At 47.5% G+C, this 14,650-nt stretch overlaps 2 protein-coding genes across 2 annotated transcripts; both read left to right on the forward strand.

Annotated features, from left to right (window-relative positions):
• Window positions 1-6,003: 6,003 nt before the first annotated feature.
• LOC133888295 (probable metal-nicotianamine transporter YSL12) lies at window positions 6,004-9,820 on the forward strand. Its single transcript, XM_062328481.1, has 6 exons — window positions 6,004-6,525; window positions 7,480-7,643; window positions 7,730-7,827; window positions 7,917-8,051; window positions 8,197-8,386; window positions 8,483-9,820. The coding sequence occupies exons 1-6, from the start codon at window positions 6,060-6,062 to the stop codon at window positions 9,578-9,580; spliced, it is 2,151 nt and encodes a 716-aa protein (XP_062184465.1). The 5' UTR covers window positions 6,004-6,059; the 3' UTR covers window positions 9,581-9,820.
• A 145-nt stretch (window positions 9,821-9,965) lies between these two features.
• LOC133888294 (probable metal-nicotianamine transporter YSL11) lies at window positions 9,966-13,615 on the forward strand. The gene is made up of 6 exons (XM_062328480.1): window positions 9,966-10,767; window positions 11,226-11,389; window positions 11,472-11,569; window positions 11,653-11,787; window positions 12,040-12,229; window positions 12,313-13,615. Exons 1-6 carry the CDS (start codon window positions 10,032-10,034, stop codon window positions 13,417-13,419), a joined length of 2,430 nt encoding a protein of 809 aa, XP_062184464.1. The 5' UTR covers window positions 9,966-10,031; the 3' UTR covers window positions 13,420-13,615.
• Window positions 13,616-14,650: the final 1,035 nt, after the last annotated feature.

Below are 14,650 nucleotides of genomic sequence, written 5' to 3' on the forward strand. Positions count from 1 at the left end.
GCCCTGAAAGTTGGCCACAAACTGGTGGCAGAGGTCATCCCAGGAGCTAATAGACCCTGGGGGTAAGTTCATAAGCCAAGAACGGGCAGAGCCCTTCAAGGCAACATGAAAATAATTTACCATCACCTTTTCGCTGCCTCCGGCCGCTTGAACGGCCGTAGTATAGATCTGGAGGAACTCGACGGGGTCGATGGACCCGTCGTACTTATCCGGCAGCTCGGGGCGGAACTTGGAGGGCCACTTGACCCGACGGAGCTCAGCGGTAAAAGCACGGCAACCGGTGCCGTACCCCGCGGCGCAGGCGGGTGCCCTGGGCGGCGAATGCCGGCGAGCCGGGGATTCCCGGTGATCGTGGGCCGGGAAAGAGGAAGCCTGGTCCTCTGCCTCAGCCTCCTGCCGGGTCTCCCGCTGGCGCTCGAGAGTGACACGGGTGTCCTCGTGGCCCCTCCGCTCGTTAAGACGCAAGCGGAGGTCCCGGGCTTCGGACTCGGCTAGGGGAGCGGCACTCCGCCTGGAGGCCCCTCGGCCTGTGCGGACGTTGCCCGTTGAGGAGCCAGTTCTGGCGGCGCCACGCTGAGTGGTGGTGCGAGGACTCCCGGCCTGTACCTGGCGGCGAGCAGTGCCAACCAAGGCGACGACATCTTGGATTCACCGGTCTTCCGGAGTGTTCGGCGTGGCCTGAACGGGCGGGTGCCTGAGGAGAGCATGCGCTGCAAGCAGCGCGCTCCCCGGGCTGGCCTCGCTGAACGCGAGTCTGCGCCGCAGTGGCACCCGGCGCTGTCCAGAGGCGGACCTAGCGGCCGGGGTCTCGACCTCCTGCTGGGGGTCGGAAAGTGCATCAGCGGCGGCGGCGGCGGCCCTGCTGGGCCCAGCGCCTTGATTCCCTTGGGAGGGAAAAACCGCACACGTGGATAGCGGCTGCTGCTGGAACGCAGCAGCGACTGGGCTCTCCCGGGCATCGGGCAGCACTCCGTCACTGGAAGTGGAGCCGGAACGCTGGAGACGGTGCCCACCAGCCATCTTTTCCTGTGGAAAAAAAAGCAAACGAACAAATCCAGGGATATTCCCCCCTACCTGGCGCGCCAGCTGTCGGAGGATGAACTCCTGTCGCAGGGATCCCGAGAGACCCCTTTTTAAGGATTCGGCCGGGGGGATGATCCTGAACGAGTTCGTCGGGGAAATGAATGGAAACGGAAAATAAATGCAACGGCCGGTGGTGTGGGATGATCGACCTAGTGCAAAAAAGAGATAAATGCACCGAGGTTTAGACAGGTTCGGGCCGCACGGGGGCGCAATACCCTACTCCTGTGTGAGTGCAATATCTTTCCTTGAAGGGAATTCTTCAAGGATGTGTCGGGTTACAAGGGTGTATTGTCTACAGAGAGCTTGAGGCTCCCGTGCTCTAGCTCTGCTCGAGCTTGCTTGTGATGTTCTTCGTCTCTTGTGGTCTCTTCTCTTGATCTCGTCCTGTCTGGCTTAGCTTTTTCTTGGCTTCGCTCTCTTTTCTTTTATACACACGCAGACCTCGGCTTACCCTAAATGGGAAAGAGGGGGAAAAAGGCGGAGAAAGGCGTCATCATTCCGTCTCAGCGAAGTGACAGGGGCGGTGGAAAAAGGCGGTGCGCATCTGACCACCTGCCACTGTGGATGTCCTCCGGCGCCATTGAGAGGGCCCACCGGGCGGCCACAGAGGCGCCCGGTGCGCCCACCCTGTCTTGTTCTTCTGTCAGGGCAGGGTGGCAGGCGGAATGCTTTGATCCTGGCAACGTTATCCCGAGGTACCCCGGATGATACCGGACGGGACTCGTGCAATTAATGGACCCACGCCCCCCTGCCAAAGTATGGCAGGGACTGATACCATGGCATGGGCAGCTGAGAATGTCAGGATGTCAGGCCGCGCGTGCCCATTAAATGCGGCATTGGACCTTTGGCTGACACCCCGACGATGGGTTCCTTCGGGTCGTCGGGGCGTCAGGCGATCTTGCGCGAACCTTCGGGGAACCGAGTGCTCGGGGGCTGCCACGTGCAGCCCCGAGCACTCTCTCCAGAGCACTTCTGTAGGACCTCTCGGGGAACCGAGTCCTCGGGGGCTGCCACGTGCAACCCCGAGCACTCTCTCCCGAGCACTTGGTTGTTCGGCCCATCGGGGGACTATGGTACTTGGGGGTGAGGGGGAACCCTTCCGAGCACTTTCTTCCAGGTACTTGGACTCTGTGGGTCATCGGGGAACTGGGGTGCTCGGGAACCAGAGGCTGTGGCCTCGAGCACCTTCTCCCGAAACTTAGATTTTCCTCATCCTGCAGGGGAGACCTCGCGGGATGGTGATATGTGGCGGACGGCCGGCCCGGTCTCGGAACTTAGGGACCCCTGGTTCCCGATACACTGACAGATTGTCTCTATTATTGGACCAAATATATTTGCCACCATTCATATGAATTTCTTTCAATTTATGAGCATGTATGATATCATTAAATAATGATGACATTTTACTCAGGTAACCGAGAATATTTTTCTCAAAAGTATATCTGATAATATTAAAATCACTCTCAATAATCAAGGGCAGCATAGGGGTGCATGAGCTGGCCCCAGCAACCCGTTTGGCCACATTTCAGACTAGAGTAGTTCCAAAAAGAAATTAAAAGATGTATGCAATTTCATACATTTTGAAATCGGTGGCGGAAAAATGAAAGGAAAGGTTTTAGATGAGATAGACGACGTTTAGGTGTTTACATTTTCCGTCCGTCAACCCAAAACCATAGCATTGTGCAACTGGTAGGGTTGACAACTATTTAACAAGGATGCTGTCAATCACAGATTTATTATAAAAATTTGCACCAATGCATATAACTTCAAACAACTCAGTGGGGGTGACCCTCGCAAGTTTTTCATCCTGGCTCTGCCACTAGACGAGATGACCCGCTAGGTTGGGAGAAAAGGGCATGGACTATGTAGGGATGTAAGAGATAGATGATCGAGCAGCTGAATATGCATCTAATAGATGATGATTCGATTGAATCCAATGAATCTTAATTACTTAGCAGCTGTACAAGCAAGTACTATAAATGAGCTGTAGAGGCTAAGATTTATCCGAATAGTTATGAGCTTAAAAAAATTATTTATAAATAATCCCAATAGTATGATCTGTACTGGCTGGTCAAAGTCTTCGCATTAGAATCCACAGAATCTCGGCAAGGATAGAGATGCATGATACGCATCAGTAAGCGATGTCATCACTGGTGTATCCTTACTTTTATTACGAGATCACTATCAGCAATACTGTAGCCTACGTGGCCGGCATTTCAACTAGTGCTGCTTCCACACGTACGCTGGCTGTTTCAGTGCTTTCACACAAAAGAGAGACAAACTCGAGGAACCCAAGGTACAAAGCTAACGGTTTTCAGGGCTGTTGCGTAGATTCTGTGCGTCCTATCTTCTTATCATAGCGCGAGTCAATGCCGGCCGGCGTGTGATAGTTTCAGAAATATTGTTCCCTCCTTGCTTATGATTTGATCAGCGAACACGGCTTGAACTCCTGACCTTGGAATTCGTTCGAGGCAGTAGTATGTGGGTAAATTTGTCTTAGATACTAAAAGAGTATGTCTTGCTCTCTAAAACATCATCATATTCGATTTTAGTTGTTGGACACTATGAGTACGTGATTTTATCCTAGGACGCTAATGGTGAGGGCAGAAGACTATTATACTCTTAGTTTCACACTTTCTGAAATTATTTTTTTTATACATAGGTCATAATTTATCCTGAAATTTGGCCATATGATGCAATGTCATTCTCCATCCAAGGACATAATGATCTTTTGCACCATCTTTGTCCCAGTAACAAAACCACATATTCACAGTATTCGATAGCAAAAATCGAACGTAACGATGTCTTGGAGAGACAAAACCATACTCTTTTAGTATCTTATAAACAAATTTGCTAGTATGTACATACACCCAACTAGTTGTGCCGCTATATGTATGCCAGTATTATCCAACTGTAATCGAATAGTGATGGAATCGAAGTTCGGCTTGACTTTGAATGAAACTATGGAAAAAAATTCCAAATTTTCTGCTGACCCGGAGGGATCCTGGTATCACTAATCCAATTCACGGTGGCTGCGGCGAATGTGTGCTTATCATATATATACAATCGTCCAAGGGAATAAACTTCTGAAAGTTTTGCTTGTTGAATTCTCCATTTCTCCTTCACATTGCACGTGGGATGTTTCAAGAGAACAATGGTGTCCCAGTGAATAAGGAAATTTTTTAAATAATATTATTTTATTAAAAAATTATAAAAATAATAGTTAAAATATGATATTTACAAAAATAGTTACCTATCGACACTACATTTGCCAACATACTAAGTGGCAGTGGGTCTGAGACCTATCCATACTCTACGTGTCAATAGGTCTTATATCCCGCAGACGATATTTAAAGAAAAAATTATAATTTTTTCTGATCTCAGATGGAGAAAATTTTAATATGAAAATTGTGCATCTCGACAAAATCTACAAATTTTTAATTGAACACCTTTTCATTTGAATTCGTTAAATTTCCAAAAAGTAGTTATAAATTTTAGATATGAAAAACTAGATTTGAATCTTTTAACCACTTTTGAGTTATCTAAAAGGATTCAAATAGAAAAGTGTTCAACTACAAAGTTATTTATCTCATCGATAGATATAATTTTTATATAAAGATCATCTACATCCGAGATCATATAAAAAAATTATAAATTTTTCTTTAAATATCGTCTGCGGGACACAGGATCTGTCGGTACTGATAGATTTTTGAGCCCACTGCCACATAGAATAACGACATGTGGAATACTGATATGTACATATTTATATAAATATAATTTTATTATTATTATTTTTGTAATTTTCTAATAAAATAATATCATTTTAAAAAGACTTGTGAATAAGCTCTCTTGTTATACGTCCCACGTGTTTAGCACGATGAGGAGAAGCTCTCAAACTGTCAGTGAGAACTCAGTAAGCTACAGCTTAAGGCCATCTCCAGCAGAGCAGATATTTTTGCAGATTCGGCTGCTACAGTGATTTGCGGTACTGTTCACGTAATGTAGCAACTCCAGTGCTGCGGAGAGAGGAAACGGCCCTGTAAATCTGCGAAGCTACTGTAGCACCCGTACCACTGTAGTAGTACTGTTCACGTACTGTATCAACAATGATCGCAGACTGACAGTGGGCCCGGAGGAGGAAACAATATCTGCTACTGTAGCTGTACTGTTTACAGAGGCCGACAGCGAGCCCGGAGAGAGAAAAAAGTGGAGTAGAAGGTAGAAAATAAGGCAGCTGCTGGAGATAAAAAAAATAAGAGATACTGTAATAGTGATAAAGAATACTGTAATAGTATTTTTAAGAATAAAAATTTAAAATAGCTGCTGAAAATAACCTAACAATAGCTAACAATGATCACTTCTACCCAGCAAATGTTGCGATCAGACTTCATGGACGAACTGACGAACGAAAACAACATCCAACTAACCTAAAATAATACATCTAGAATTTCTATGAAAAACCAATGCAGTACTCCCTCTAATTATAAATACATGTCATAAGAAAAAAGTAAAACATTAACAAATAATAATTTTCAAATATTTAGTTTGTAAACCTTAAAATTATATATCTAAATTTATCTTAAAATATTTTCATAATATTACAACTTTAATAAATTTATAAATACATTATAATAAAAATATTAATTAAAATTATGTATTGAAGACGGTGTGTTATCTAAAACCACATGTTAAATGGGTAGGACGGTCCGCCTATCAGAACGGTCAGCAAGTCAACGGAAGGACACGCATGCCTGCCTGAGCCAGCCTGTCACACACACTTCCAGTGCCAGACGACGTCTCCGCCCTCTGATTAGAAACGAACGGTCACCCAAGTCCTGCTGTGTGGGCCCTCACTCCGCACGCACGCACGCGCAGCCAGCCCAACGTTCCAATCTACCTTAAATACACCACCTCGAGGGCCACGCTCTGCAATCCACACCCGCCAACTCGGAAAGCACTGCGTCGACCAAGCCGAGATGGCGCCGCACGCCACCACCCCAGCCAACGGCGGCGACGAGGAGACGGTGGTGGAGGAGGCATGCGCGCTCCGCCACCGCCACAACGCCACCAAGAACAGCGGCGGTGAGGAGGGGGCCAGAGGGGCCTCCTCCCAGCCGCTGGCCGGGGGGGAGGAGGCGCTGTCGGTGGAGCGGGCGTTCGAGGACAGGGCGGTGCCGTCGTGGCGGGAGCAGCTGACGGTGCGCGCCTTCGTGGTCAGCTTCTTCCTCGCCGTCATGTTCAGCATCATCGTCATGAAGCTCAACCTCACCACCGGCATCATCCCCTCGCTCAACGTCTCCGCGGGTCTCCTCGGCTTCTTCTTCGTCCGCCTTTGGACCGCCGCCATCGAGAGGATGGGCCTCCTGAAGCAGCCGTTCACGCGCCAGGAGAACACCGTCATACAGACGTGCGTCGTCGCCGCCTACGACATCGCCTTCAGCGGTAAGCTCTTCTGCAACTTGCTGGCTTGCTGCAGAGCAGCGCAAGTTTTCTTTTTTTCTTTTTTCTTTTTTTGAGATGCAGAGCAGCCCAAGTTAACATGTGTAGTAGTATTTGTTCTTTTAAAAAAATGTACAGTATTCTACTGGTACTAAATACACTGATTTGTGATTCTTTTTAAGCCATTTGGCAAGGGTTTGCAGTGGGATTCTTTTGAATCAATAAAGAAAGGATGAACACAATTAAATATGTCTCGAAGTAAGTTTAAAAAATTAAGTCGCGGAAAAAAAAACAAAACAGTTCTCGGAGCATGCTGATGCTTCTCAATATGAAACAAGCAAGTTGCAATGCATTTGAATCCAGGATAACCTCCAGCTGAAATAGACGACCTAGAATCTAGAATGGCTGAATTGTGTTGTTGAATAGATACGTATACCGCATACGCATGATGCATACTTGTTTTAAGAGATGTGTCCCATGGATGTGACGCTGTTGACTTTATAGAAGTTTTTGCTCCTATTACAATCACAAGGCTAATCGACCGTCACGTTGCTTTCTGCTTAGCTGGTCTTGAAACAATGACTAGGTAGAAATGCCAAGGCTAATTATAACATGGTGTAACCTTTTTAATGAATTTTAAGTAACAAGTGCAATCCTGCTTGCTACAAGTTGGCAGATACCCTGTTTTCTTTTTTCCTTTTTATTATTTTTTTGAAAGGGGTTCTGGAGCTTTGTCAAGCATGATTTCCTTAACCAGGATTGCATAAAAAAATCTTTGATATTTGTAACTACCTCCTATCCCTGTCCTTGTGTGAAAAGAAATGTGCTACTTAATGGGGAAAATCTTTGGTGAAAACAAGCAAATGTGTGCAAATTTGCAAACAAAGAATCCCTATCTGAAGGTTACGGTTGATACCACCATCCCTACTTAATGCACTTAATCATTCTAACTTACAGGTGGGTTTGGCACTTACTTGTTTGGAATGAGTGAAACAATCGCCAAGCAAGCGACAGAGGCTAATGATGCTCAGAATATCAAGAATCCGCACATAGGATGGATGATAGGATTTCTCTTCCTTGCCAGTTTTGTTGGGCTATTTGCTCTTGTGCCCCTGAGAAAAGTAAGTCTTCGACTTTTTTTTCTGCGCCTAAGGATCTTGCAGCATCACTGTATACCAACTGACCATAACATGAATCTCTGGTTCAGATTATGATTGTCGACTACAAGCTCACCTATCCAAGTGGAACTGCAACTGCTTATCTTATCAATGGTTTCCACACGCCGGAGGGTGCCAAGCTTGCAAGGTAAAAAGTGATCTGAGTGTTATTTTTGCCATTCTTGGTAGTACTACATGTAAAGCAATGGTACTGACAGAATAAATTATATATTTCAGGAAACAAGTAAAAACACTAGGAAAATTCTTTCTGTTTAGCTTCTTTTGGGGCTTTTTCCAGTGGTTCTATACTGCTGGAGATAATTGTGGATTCCAGAGCTTCCCTACATTAGGCCTTCAAGCTTATAAGAACAGGTCAGCATTACATTATCTTGGTCCAGAGAAATTAGCGCTCAATGTGACATGTCCAATATCTAAAAGTAGCTTCTAGCGTTCTGAATCTATTCTGTTTAAACACTAGAATGGCTTCTCATGCTGATATTCACATTTCATATTTCAGGTTTTACTTCGATTTCTCTCCTACCTATGTTGGAGTTGGGATGATTTGCCCGCACATTGTGAATGTATCTGTTCTTTTGGGAGGCATCCTGTCGTGGGGAATAATGTGGCCTCTAATCGGCAACAAAAAAGGGAGTTGGTACTCTGCCGCTCTCTCAGAAGGCAGTCTCCATGGGTTGCCGGGTTACAGGGTAAACATCGACACAGTTTCTCCATGTTTGTCTTACTGCTGATTGGTGTCGCTGTTCGCAACCAATCATCTAATATGGTGTTCCTAACTCTTGCAGGTTTTTATATCCATTGCGTTGATTCTTGGGGATGGCCTGTACAACTTCGTGAAGGTGCTAATTCGCACCACTGCAGGCTTTATAACAATGATGAAGAAAAACAGCACCCTTCCAGTTTCAGACAATGGCAACCCCATCACTGAAGCTGTTTCCTTCGATGACGAGCGCCGCACCGAGCTGTTCCTGAAAGATCAGATCCCCAGATCAGTTGCCTATGGAGGGTACGTTGCTGTCGCTGCCATCTCAATTGGCACCCTTCCTCAGGTCTTCCCGCAGCTCAAGTGGTACTACATCCTGGTGGCGTACATCTTTGCGCCTGTGCTGGCCTTCTGCAACGCCTACGGGACCGGCCTCACTGACTGGTCCCTCGCGTCCACCTACGGCAAGCTCGCGATCTTCATCTTTGGCGCGTGGGCTGGCGCTTCTCACGGTGGCGTTCTCGTCGGGCTCGCCGCCTGTGGCGTGATGATGAGCATCGTGTCCACCGCCGCCGACCTGATGCAGGACTTCAAGACCGGGTACCTGACCCTGGCGTCGCCGAGGTCGATGTTCATCAGCCAGGTGATCGGCACCGCGATGGGCTGCGTCATCTCACCCTGCGTCTTCTGGCTCTTCTACAAGGCCTTCACCAACATCGGCATCAGCGGCAGCGAGTACCCGGCGCCGTACGCCATCGTGTACCGGAACATGGCCATCCTCGGCGTCGACGGCTTCTCCTCGCTCCCCAAGAACTGCCTCACCCTCTGCTACGTCTTCTTCGCGGCGGCGATCGTCATCAACCTGATCAGGGACCTGGTGCCGCCCAAGGTCGCCAGGTTCATCCCACTCCCGATGGCGATGGCGATACCGTTCTACATCGGGTCGTACTTCGCCATCGACATGTTCATCGGCACCGCGATCCTCTTCGCGTGGGAGATGGTGAGCAAGGCCAAAGCGGACGCTTTTGCACCTGCGGTCGCCTCGGGGTTGATCTGCGGCGACGGCATCTGGACCTTGCCGCAGTCGGTCCTGGCGCTTGCCAAGGTGAAGCCGCCGATCTGCATGAAGTTTCTGTCCAGATCGGTGAATGCCAAGGTGGATGGCTTCCTGGGAAATTAGCTGTGCTTTCAGTCGTGTGGGACATTAATTAGTTGTCGCCAACTTGAACACCTCCTGTATCTTAATGGTATTATCACGAGCGTGTACTCTGATATGCAACGTCAAGTAAGTAATGTTCCAAATCTTACGTATCTGCGTAGCTGTATGTTGTAGTACTAAGTAGGAATGCCAGAGGTGATCCTTGAAGACATGCATGTATATTTCAGCGTTGTGGTAATTACTTCCCGCTTCAAATCCCAATACTATGGTCTTGGGCTCAGCTTTAATTTTTACGTCAGATTTTAAGTTTATAGGTTAAAATATGGTGATTTAAGTCTTTATTTTTAGATTAAAATATGAAAAAATAGCTTATTCAAACACCTTAGAATACTCATAATTCCAACTTTATGAATTCCTAAAGCTAAGAATATCTAGTTCCTAAAAATCTTAGAGATGTAGAGCTTTATCAAACATGTCCTATCTCGTGTCTATCTGTAAGCGTTGGCTGTTTAAAAGATCCAGGTGCAATTCCCATTCTCCGAGCGGACGAACATCTGGACCGTACGATTCCAATCGGAGAGCTGCTAAAACCAGAGCTCCGCACCCGTGGCAACAGCACTGCACCAGGCCACCAGCCACCAGATCACATCGTACCGGATTCCAACTGGCTTCCCATATATACGCGCGCCTCCTCCGGCAGTCCCGACTCCCAAAGCGCCAACCGAGTCAGGAACGGATACACACCATGGCGCCGGGCACCACCGCCGCCGCCAGCGCTTCCGGCGGCACGGCCGCCCACGACGCCGACGCCGTGGAATCAGGCAACCTCCTGCGCCGCCTCCACCACGGCAGAGGCGGCGCGGGTGAGGCCGACGACGGGATCGGCAGTGCCGAGGAGGAGGCGGCGTCGGTGGAACAGGCGTTCGCGGACAAGCCCGTTCCGTCGTGGCGGGAGCAGCTGACGGTGCGCGCCTTCGTGGTGGGGTTCCTCCTCTCCGTCATGTTCAACGTCATCGTCATGAAGCTCAACCTCACCACCGGCATCATCCCCTCGCTCAACGTCTCCGCCAGCCTCCTCGGCTTCTTCCTCGTCCGCCTCTGGACCGCCGCCATCGAGAGGATGGGACTCCTGAAGCAGCCCTTCACACGCCAGGAGAACACCGTCATCCAGACATGCGTCGTCTCCGCATACGGCCTCGCGTTCAGCGGTAACAAACTCAAGCCCGGACGCTTAACTACTCTCTCTGGACTCTTGCTATTTTAGGGTTTAAAATCAAATCTAGGGATGCTTTTTACTAATGCGATCCATTAACTCATTCACGATTAGATCTATGATATAATGATATACACGACTTTGTCGTACGAATTTTCAGAAATAGACTTCAAATTTAGATAAACATGGTGGATATTTCAGAAACTAATTCAAAATGTGGGGGAGGTTTTATTCCCCGGATCAGAGGGCATGCTTGTATTCTGGTTTCTCTTATGAGACAATCCTAGAAGAATATCATGGGTGCTCCTCCTGAGTCCTGACACTAAGAATATATTTGCATTTGCCGTTGCTTGACGATTTCCCCAATCTTTTTTCTGTTGCTTTTAGTATGTTGCAATACATAAACAATACAATCATCTCGTGTAGTTCTGATCACATATTCCAATTGATCAGGTGGGTTTGGCAGTTATCTGTTCGGTATGAGTGAAACTATTGCTAAGCAAGCAACAGAGGCCAATGATGCTCAAAATATCAAGAGTCCGCACCTCGGATGGATGATAGGGTTTATGTTCCTCGTCAGTTTTGTTGGCCTTTTTGCTCTGGTGCCTTTGAGAAAGGTAAATGCTTCCCTTTCACACTCTGTTCTTCATGAACACTATGTCAGAACCAAATTGCTGATCAGGTTATGCATGGTTTCAGGTTATGATTATTGACTACAAACTGACTTACCCAAGCGGCACTGCGACCGCTTACCTCATCAATGGATTCCACACCCCCCAGGGTGCCGAGCTTGCAAAGTAAGCAACATGAACACTCAGTTTACTTGTCGCAGGTAAAATAAAAGCAGTGTCGTTATTGATGAGATCCTGATATCTTTCAGGAAGCAAGTTCGGACGTTGGGCAAGTACTTTTCGCTTAGTTTCCTTTGGGCCTTCTTTCAGTGGTTCTACACAGCTGGGGATGACTGCGGATTCAGCTCCTTCCCAGCACTTGGCCTTGAAGCTTTTAAAAACAAGTCCGTACGACTACTTCCTTGTCCCAGATTCAACAACAAGCAATTCTAATGCCAGAAAAATAGCCCCAAATTTGTTTATTAATGATTACCATGTAGTCATGCAGTGTTCACCTATATAATCGATCATTTTGGCTCAGGAGTAGTCTGCTAGTGATTCATGTGCTCCCTTCATAATTCGGTTCATAGGGCATCCATCGTAACACTATTATCCTACATAATTAATTACTTAAAGCATTTCTTTTTGTCTTCCAGGTTCTATTTTGATTTCTCGGCTACCTATGTTGGTGTTGGAATGATCTGCCCCTATATGGTAAACGTGTCTCTTCTACTTGGAGGCATCCTCTCGTGGGGATTAATGTGGCCACTTATCAGCACGAAGAAAGGAAGTTGGTACCCCGCCTCTCTTCCAGCAAGCAGTCTACACGGGCTTCAGGCTTACAAGGTAAATAATAATTTGGTCATAGCATGCAAGCATTTTAATTTCACAGCCAAATGCTGCCTAGAACTGACACCAAAATATTGCAGGTGTTCATAACCATAGCAGTTATTCTCGGGGATGGCCTGTACAACTTCTTAAAGGTATTTAGTCACACGATTGAAGCCTTCGTATTGATCTATAGGAACAAAAATACAAACACGATTCTTGTCTCGGACAATGGCACTCCTGTCGCTACCACTGAAGCTGAGACATTTGATGAGAAGCGCCGCAATGAACTATTCGTAAAGGATCAGATTCCCAAGACAGTTGCAATTGGGGGCTATGTCATTGTTGCAGCTATAACGACTGGTTGCCTCCCTCTCATCATCCCACAGCTCAAGTGGTACTATATTTTGGCTGCATACATCTTTGCACCTGTATTGGCCTTCTGCAATGCCTATGGATGTGGCCTAACAGATTGGTCCCTCGCCAGCACCTATGGTAAGCTTGCAATCTTTGTCATTGGTGCGTGGGCAGGTGCTTCGCATGGTGGCGTGCTTGTAGGATTAGCTGCATGCGGTGTCATGATGAGCATTGTGGGAACAGCCGCTGATCTAATGCAAGACTTCAAGACTGGGTATATGACTTTGGCCTCGCCAAGGTCCATGTTCATCAGCCAGGTGATAGGCACTGCCATGGGCTGTGTTATTGCTCCCTGCATCTTCTGGCTGTTCTACAAGTCCTTTGATATTGGAGCGAGTGATGGCGCTTACCCAGCACCTTACGCCATTATGTACCGTAACATGGCGATACTGGGTGTGGATGGCTTGTCCTTGCTTCCAAAGAACTGCCTCACACTATGCTACATCTTCTTTGCTGTTGCCTTTGCCATCAATTTGATTAAGGACCGGGTGCCGAAGAAGGTGGCGAAGTTCATCCCGATCCCCATGGCGATGGCAATTCCTTTCTACCTCGGGCCGTACTTCGCCATCGATATGTTCTTGGGTAGCGTGATACTCTTCTTCTGGGAATGGATGAACAAAGCTGATGCAGAGTCATTCGGACCAGCAGTTGCGTCGGGCTTGATGTGCGGTGACGGGATCTGGGCACTGCCCCAGGCTTTTCTTTCTCTCGCCAATGTGAAACCTCCAATTTGCATGAAGTTCTTGTCGAGGACTGTGAATGCCAAAGTGGACGCCTTCCTTGGGAACTAGTGATTGCTAGTTTGATAGAGTAGAGTTTTCTTTCTTCTGTAGTTGAACTGTTGAAGTGGTTAAATAAGTCTAGTTATGTAAAATATAAGAGCCCCATAGGGCATTGGGTGGTGGTCGTATTTTGCATTAGTAATGAAGAAATTGTTTGATTTGCTTAGTACTACATGTCTAACTGCTATTTTTCCTATTTTGAAACAATTTTCGTAATCCAGATTATCTCGTGTGATTTAAGATTAACCTCGGTATATATACAGTTGATACTTGATATATCATGTGAAGTAAGGTAGCAAATTTGCTGGCTAAGTCAGGTACGGTCTAAAGTGCTAGAATTCAGATTTACGAACAAATGTGCGTTTTTTAAGGCAAGTCATAAACAGGAACTGCCACCGCGTATGAATTCGGAGGATGGGAGACAAACCTATTTGATTCCTGTCGAGCTTGCGTGCCGCCGCCACGGCTTCCTCCTCCCCTTCTTCATCGGCCATTCGCCACGGCTTCCACGCATCTCATCTTCGGAACTCGAGCGATGATCGGCGGAGTAGGAGAGGGGACCGGACTCCGGTCGGCCGGAGATTCGCCGTTGAGCGGGGGCGGCTGCGTCGCCCTCGGTGCCGCTGCGTCGCGGTTGGGTCGGGCGCCGCCGCACCCGCACCGGCGTCCGCATGGCCGGTGCCAGAGTTTGTGATGGGCCGTTTTTTCATTGGGCCTAACAAATGGTGGAAACGGAGGCCCAAACAAAAACAGGCGGCTTGGAGTTGTGGTTAGGTGATCATGTGGAGGGAGGTCTTGTGGGTTTTGTTTTGGGCTTCACTGACAGGCACAAGGTTGTGCTTCCGTTTGGTCAGATTGACAGTTGAGCCTCCTCTCTCTCAAAAGGAAAAAAAAGAGAGCCAGTCAGGGATGGATCTTAGAGTGGACTCGTCCCCTACCGGCTGGAACTTTATTAAAGATTGGAGGTAGAGGAGGAGGAAAGAAGAAGAAAAGGAGGAAAATAAGGTCTAGGTGGAGGAGGAAGAAGAAAGGGCCTTCTACCCCACTGGGTCTGCGTTTGCCACCGGAGGTCGTTGAGCCTGAACGGAAAAGTTTGCAAATGAACTAGGAATTACGCTGGAAGCTGAATAAAGAGGTCTCAGGTTACCGCGCTCACTGTAATCCTCGCCCTGGTGTCTGGGTTCCTCAGCTGCTTTTTGCTGCTTTTTGTGAGACCAAGAGCTGCAAAATTTGTCTTCAC

Source organism: Phragmites australis, chromosome 13 (assembly GCF_958298935.1).
Source record: "Phragmites australis chromosome 13, lpPhrAust1.1, whole genome shotgun sequence".
In the NCBI taxonomy this organism is placed as follows: Eukaryota; Viridiplantae; Streptophyta; class Magnoliopsida; order Poales; family Poaceae; genus Phragmites; species Phragmites australis.